The 7,087-nt window shown below is 36.2% G+C and overlaps 1 protein-coding gene across 1 annotated transcript; it reads right to left on the bottom strand.

Annotated features, from left to right (window-relative positions):
- LOC103967795 (26S proteasome non-ATPase regulatory subunit 4 homolog) lies at positions 1-4,589 on the bottom strand. Its single transcript, XM_009381105.3, has 10 exons — positions 4,434-4,589; positions 4,161-4,274; positions 3,666-3,771; positions 3,419-3,533; positions 3,115-3,324; positions 2,340-2,652; positions 1,926-2,043; positions 1,290-1,393; positions 1,113-1,181; positions 1-423 (listed from the first exon to the last, which is right to left on the bottom strand). Exons 1-10 carry the CDS (start codon positions 4,443-4,445, stop codon positions 376-378), a joined length of 1,209 nt encoding a protein of 402 aa, XP_009379380.1. The 5' UTR covers positions 4,446-4,589; the 3' UTR covers positions 1-375.
- Between the last annotated feature and the right edge of the window lie 2,498 nt (positions 4,590-7,087).

The raw sequence follows: 7,087 nt of genomic DNA, 5'->3' as shown, positions 1-7,087 counted from the left end.
TAACAAGAAGGAACACCCAGTAAAAATATCGTCGTTGGTAACAATTTAAATATTAATTCAATGCAGAGATACACATCAATGTTGCAAGCCTATTGCTAGAACGCCATCAGTTTATCTGAAGCCGTATGAAGCGAATATGATAAAGGATCAATGTACTGTTGTAGAAACGGAGCTTCCTGACCTGGAGAACGAACGTTGATCCAAATTTCAATCTACAAGCTTAAAGGTCAGAACCCGATTAGAGAGACGATCACTAAAGGGTGGAGAGATTTGCAGCCAATTGGAAACATCTTTCAGCGCAAGTTGGCAACGGACATGAACTGGGTGAATTCAGCAAACGAAACCTGTATTTGAAAAGATAACTCCAGACGTGCATCATTTCTCCTCCTCTTTTGGTGGTTTGTCTTCGTTCTTCTGATCAGGCTTAGATAGAGAACAAATAAAATAATGTCAGTAAACAATATAGACGAGTGTAATTTAATCAAACAAGTAAATCCAGAAATAAAAATCGTATAATGTTAGGAAAGGATACCGAAGTATGCGGTTTCATTTACACAATAAGCAAGTATGTGTTGGGTATGCAAAATTAGTAGGTTTTCCAAGTGTTAGAAGCAATTGCCTGAGTGACTTACTCTCACTCATAGGTACAAGAGGTGCTAATTGGTTTTTCCGCCTAGCCCCCACACCTAGGTGCTCTAGTTGAACATCTTCGACAAATGTTGTGTAGAGACCCCACTTAGAACCTATTAAGGCAATACGAGGACTAAAGAAGAAGCACTATGGTATAAAGCTAGATGTGGCTCCTAGCGGGGTTCAAAGAAGCTGGGATGATGTTAAAGCTCTTGTTATGGATAAAGCCTGTAGCTGACATAACTGGTTCACAAATTCCACTAAAGCATAAGCACTCAGTTTGAAACACAGATAACACACAAAAGTACTACTGATCTTAATGTTCCTATCCTAGAGGGATGACCGATTCAATGTCACATCAATAACTGTCAATGACACGCATTTAGAATTCATTTTGTCCGGAGCAACAGGTCAGCACACATTGTATTAGCACTCTAATTTCTTTTGTTCATAAAACATACTCAGAAGTTTGATAATCTCACCTCTGACTGGTTTTGCATGGAAGCAAGCAAATCTTTAACTGAAGGATCATTTGGGTCAACCCCTGGAAGCTGCAGAAACATTTAAATGTCATGTGATTAATTTACCAGAGGAGATGGTTTATACTGCACTTCTCCACTGGGGAGGGAAGGAAGAAAAAGAGAATGTTGTAGACATACCGAGGCAAGGATGGAAGACACGAAAGACTGGTCGGCTAATAATTTACTCATATCTTTCTCGCTACCAGAATCTTTTTCACCTTCCTGAACAGACAATTGAAGAGCTGCAAGCACCAAATATGAGGAATTAAAGCTTAATACTTACTTACATAACAGTCATTATGATATTGGGAAATTACAGAATATATGACCAAGGAGAACCATATTAATTAAATTCACCAAAGCAGTTATATTCAATGCTAAGAATTTCAGTGTTTCTGCCAATTAGTAAATGGACAGAACCAAATGATAAGCACAAAGCTTAGACAACACATTTTCTGAAGTGAAATGACTCAAAATGAGCAACACATACTAAATGGTTGAGGCTTCACATTTTTTGCAACAGCATCTTACACTTGGTCTCTTAATTCCTAGTCCAACCAATGAGAAATAGCAAAAACCTAAGGGGTTGTTTTGTATCCTTCTCAGATCCTATTTTTGGTTTTTGAAACTAATGAATATTAAGTAATTTAGTTACATTCATCATTTTGTAAAACAAAAAAATTGGATCCAAGATGGATACCAAATAGGGCCTAACATGTTCTTCAACCTATGCATCCATGCAAGACAGGAGTATGGTAAAGTGTAAAAACTCACCTAGAGCCAACTCTGGATCAGTTGCCTCAGACATATCCATGTCTCGAATATCATGGCTGGAAGCAGGTTCATCCATCGACATCGCAAGGGCCTGTTGTAGCAGAGCATTCTCATCATCCTGTTGTCAGTTTATGGTCAGTTTACACATAATGGTTTTTCTTTCATGCTAAGGACAACACAACACAACACAAAAGATAAGGCTATGTAACCGATAAAAGAAAAGGCATAATGAAGAATTAACGACATTTAAAACAACCCAAGAAAAAGATCAATTAGAACTCGAGGGTGCTAGCAAACTTCATGGTATGTCAGGACATGAGAATGTATATTCTTGTAATGCTACACCCTCCCTCAACTCCTTATTCATAAAATAAAAAAGAAAAAGAAAAAAGGAAATAAGGAAATGACACCCACCATGAAATCACTACTCTTATTCTCAGCTTCAGAAGTCCCAACACTGGCCCGCTCTGTCATCATTGCATCTTGTGAGCTGGATTGCCCCTCCCCTCCTTTTTCCTGTTTGCCAGCATCCTCAGCTGCTTTCTTAGCAGCTGCTTCTTGTCTGGCCCTCTCCTCTTCCATTGAAACTCTAAGAGCAAGGGCAAGCTCAGGATCCAGGTTTGGATCCACGCCAAAATCAAAACCAGAGACACCACCTGCAGCAGCAGCAGCAGCTGCCGCTGCAAAACCACTCCCACCCTCCCCATCCCCAGTGAAGATGGGTGTACTGCCATAGTAGAAAAGGAAACATAAATAAAAAATTCCAAGGGTAAATTTCATCAATCCTCCATGAGCTGTCCTTTGTATCCTGTACTAGTTTTGAAGTTCAAAATTCTGACAAACAAACCCTTAATGACATTGATGTTTTAATTCATCCAAATCCTAACTTTTGAACCAACGTGGCTCATAAGTGTTGAGGTACCACTGACTTGACCACTTTGTTATAAATCATCAACAAAACTTAAGATTTGGAACAAATAAACAAAAAGTTTGTTAATTAGGGGATTAAGTGTTACATTTATGGATTTTCATATAAAAAAGTGCCATATTTCAAGTTTTTTTCATATAAAAGAGTATCTCTTTAAAGTTCAGGGTGCTGAGACCCAAGTTAAATTCAGGGAGTCGGGTATTCCCTCAACTTTGAAACATTAAAATTTAAAGAAATTAAGGAAGCAATCAAAACACTGACCTTATAAGTACATCAGAAAGAGCACTTGGACCTGCTGGTACATGAACAATGTGACTGGTATCATTATTGTTCACAGCAGCAAGTAGTGCTTCTAGCTTCTCTGACTTATCTTCATCTTCTTCACCAAAATTGACAATATCAAGGGCTACACTGTTCTTCTTTAACTTCCTTCCAATCATCTCTAAAAGCTTTTTCTCATGTTTGACAGGACTGAAATACACATAAGTCAAAGTCCTCAATATGCAATAAAACAGCAAATAAAAAAATGAAAAAAAAAAAAAAAGCATGGCTTGGAATTATGAACCTTCCAGCAAACACGATAATCCTCTGTTGCTGTTTCTTATTTTGGCGATGCTTGAGAGCCAATTGAGCCACCTGAATGCCAGCAGCCAGGTTCATCTCACCACCGATTTCTAAACCTAGATATTCAAAAGGGGTCAAAATATCAATGAATGCATTCTATTACAGACAACAAGCAAGACTCGATAACAATGGGAATGAGAATGTAGTCAAGAATCATATGTGTGAGATATTAAAGTAAAAGTAGTTACCATGCATGCATGCAAGAATCTTGCCTAGATCACTGGTTGGAGTGACCAAAACGCGAACACCTTTTCCTGCCATTGTGAGAACTCCTACTGTATTCTCCGGATTAGACTGTTTACAAAAACCCATATCAATATGAGTGCAATTGGAAAACCAAAAGGAACCATTAGGATCATATATCTGACCCAGCAACCAAAAACAAACCACAAAAAGCTCGTCTCCTTCCCTTTCTCGATGCAATGAACGCACCAGAACACAATCAAACAACAATCTACAATATGGTAAACAACAGAACGCAATTCAAATCCCAAAAGTTACATAATTCCAATGAAGCAATGCTTAGTGGGAGATTATCTGTAATCAACTAATGCAAAAGTTAAGCTGAGTTCAACCCACCAAGGCAATCGAAGTTTTCCTATCCTATCTCAAACTACCCAACAATCAAGCAAAGAATAACGGGACCAAATAACAATAAAGAATCAGAAATTAGAAATCTTTACCTGGGTTTTAGCTCCGCAGATCAGATTGACAGCATCAGCCTGAGCTTGAAACCTCGACGGCGAGTAATCGCCGTTCCGCATCCATTCCGAATTATCAATGCAGATCATTGTCGCCTGTCAAACAAACCGAACCGAACAATTAAACAAACAAAACTTCCCTAAATTTAAACCCTAATTCGCGAGAAAATCCAAGAACTTGGGGAATTCGAACTTGCAGTGCGGAAATTAACCGAGGGCGTGAAGGGGAGATTAGGGTTTCGGAACTCTTCTTACCTCGAGCACCATGGTTGCAGATTGTGAAGAAAGATCGTGAGAGATTGATCGAGAAGAACATAAAAGTAGAGAATTGAGGACTACTTTACTTGCAGAGGAGGCAGGCTGCCTTCCTGTGCGTTCTAATTATAATTTTGTAATTTGCAATTATCAGGTGCGGACCAGGACTTTTGAGTGAAAACTGTACCAAGAATTCAACCAGTGCGTTGTCGCCACGTATGGCTTGAGTCCTCGGCCCGGCCCAAAATGACTTGCTTGGATTGTAGTAGCCCAAGCCCACCTATTACCGACCATGATTCTGGGCCTCGTGCTTCTCTAACTGGATCATTTTGCCAGAATTCAGACCAGTTAGGGTTTGCATAGTTTGAATCCCGTCGCACGGGTGCCCCCATTTGCGCCTTGTAGAGAAAAATTTATACATAAAATAATATCACTTACGCAGACCTTCATGGGGGCGATTTATGTATGCAGCAACGAAGCTAGAAATTCGATTAAGGAAGTGATCTTAGTAACATGACCTAAATTTTAATATCTTGTTATTTGATTAGTCTGTTATGAATGGATTTGTATCTTCTTTTGCTTAGCTATGCTTATCATTCTATTTAGGGAACTTTAACGAAAAGTTACTGGTACTGTTCACTTTAACGAAAAACCACATTTTTACACTAAAAAATCAATCCCGGTACTATTCACTTTGTCCTTTATTTTGTCCTTATCGTTAAAACTCAAAAATTTCAAGTCATTTTCATTATTTTTCCTTTCTATTTATTATGGTTAGATAAGTTTAAATTTTGATTTATGTAGTGGATGAATACAAATCTCAAAATTAAATTTATCTAACTACAATAAACAAGATGATGAGTAAAAATCACTCAATAAACTAATTTTCAAGCAATTCACGCTCGATTAAAAGTTGGTTTTCATTAAATAAAAAGATTTAAAAGTTATGTTTCTTGGCGAACAAATGCAAATTAATCTTGTACTATTGTGTATAATGCATACATCATTGTTTATATGCTTTTTCTAGGAAAGATCCCAACTCCCCCTTAATCGCTTATTTGAAACGTATTATATGGTTTAATGTTAAAAAAGAAATGGGCAACCAAGTTTGAATGGTCCAACCAGTGAAGTATCCAAGTTGTTTCTCAAGGAAACAAATAGATATACTATGCATATAAAATGCTGATTTACCAAGTAAAAGGGAAATATTGTATCTACAATCTCTTGATTTCTTTCTTTTCCTTAACTAATTAAGATGGGTAATACTAAAGAGATTAAATTTGTAAACCAAATTTTGTAAATTAAATGATATAGAAGTTGATGATTGGATTATGACTTAAGCGTTAACAAACGTGCTCAATCATATTGGTAACAGATCATCTAGTTTGTAAATTTTGTCTACAAATTTAGTCTCTAGCATTACCCAATTAAGAATCATCAATGATTTTGTACCTGCCTATTGGTGTTGGGTTGCATCCGAGCTACTAATTACAATCCCCACAAGGATTCAAGGTCATGTTTAATGTAACATGAACGTGAGATGATAATGGATCTCTCGTTGTTTTAACTTATCTTTCGTACAAATGATCTCTTTAATATTTTTCACTTACAAACTCACGCTATAAGGCTTAGCGTTTTTTATTTTTACTTGGTCTATCTCCATTCTGTACGCCGCGTCTGATAGTGATATATAGTTCTTCTAGGTTTTTATGTTTATTTTATGAAAGTTCCTTTGTTTTTACAAAAAGCCAGTATTCTTCCTTTTATGGTCTGAACACAAGAATCTTGTTTGATAAGTATTGGAATCACCGTGTGCGCGTGGCGAACTCGGAAAATATAAATCCATCTGTCTATTTCTTTTCGTTTATTTATTTTTGTAGAGCTAGCTTTGGTTATTGGAGTTTAACACTTTAATTTTTCTGTGTCGGAAACACTATCTGACACACCAAATATTATAATTAATGGTTGAGTACTTTAAAAATTAATTTTTTTTATTATTTGTATTAGGACACTTGGTATACCAGGCCATATTCTCGGATACAATGTAGCATTTTAGGTCAATAATACAGCGTGAAATATTTTTTACACTACATTTACCATTAACATGAAACATTATGATGACGGTGTTCCAAAACCTATATGATTTGGGTTTCAGTTTATGGGCTGCTGAAACCTATATGTTTTGGGTTTCAGTTTATGGGCTGCATATATATATATATATATATTTTAATTATAAATAATATCACTGCTATGATGAAGAGGAATTAATGGTTTGAACTCAGTAGTGGATTGAACAAAAAAAACAAAAAAAACCAAAAGATCAATTCACTATTTGCATGTTTGTGTCCTTAGAAGTGTTTTTTTTATGCTAGATAGATCATCTTTTTAGACCATAATTTATATACCGCATGATATGACGGTTGATAGCTGAATTCTTTCTTTATATGAAATTCAACCATCAACCGTGTCATTTACAAAATATGTTTTAAAAATGATTTTCTTAGTTTTTTTATTTTTTTTAATTTTTATTTTTTTAAATTTAAGAATTCTCTAGAATTCTCTAGTAGTCTAATCTAATGTGTATGCAGTACGCGATGAATGAGTACTTTCTTGTTCCATTCCTATATATCAACGACGTCTTCTTGAGCTATGAC

The sequence above is a fragment of a genome, unplaced genomic scaffold (assembly GCF_019419815.1).
Source record: "Pyrus x bretschneideri cultivar Hongxiangsu unplaced genomic scaffold, Pyrus_bretschneideri_v1 Contig8, whole genome shotgun sequence".
In the NCBI taxonomy this organism is placed as follows: domain Eukaryota; kingdom Viridiplantae; phylum Streptophyta; class Magnoliopsida; order Rosales; family Rosaceae; genus Pyrus; species Pyrus x bretschneideri.
The sequence above is the reverse complement of the archived record's forward strand: the minus strand, read 5'-3'. Positions and strand labels throughout refer to the sequence as shown.

Excerpts from the sequence above, each read along its gene's own strand:
- LOC103967795 (XM_009381105.3), bottom strand. Across the intron at positions 3,325-3,418 it reads ATTATCGTGTTTGCTGGAAG|TCCTGTCAAACATGAGAAAA; the intron begins GTTCATAATTCC and ends TGTGTATTTCAG. Across the intron at positions 1,394-1,925 it reads TGATCCAGAGTTGGCTCTAG|CTCTTCAATTGTCTGTTCAG; the intron begins GTGAGTTTTTAC and ends TGGTGCTTGCAG.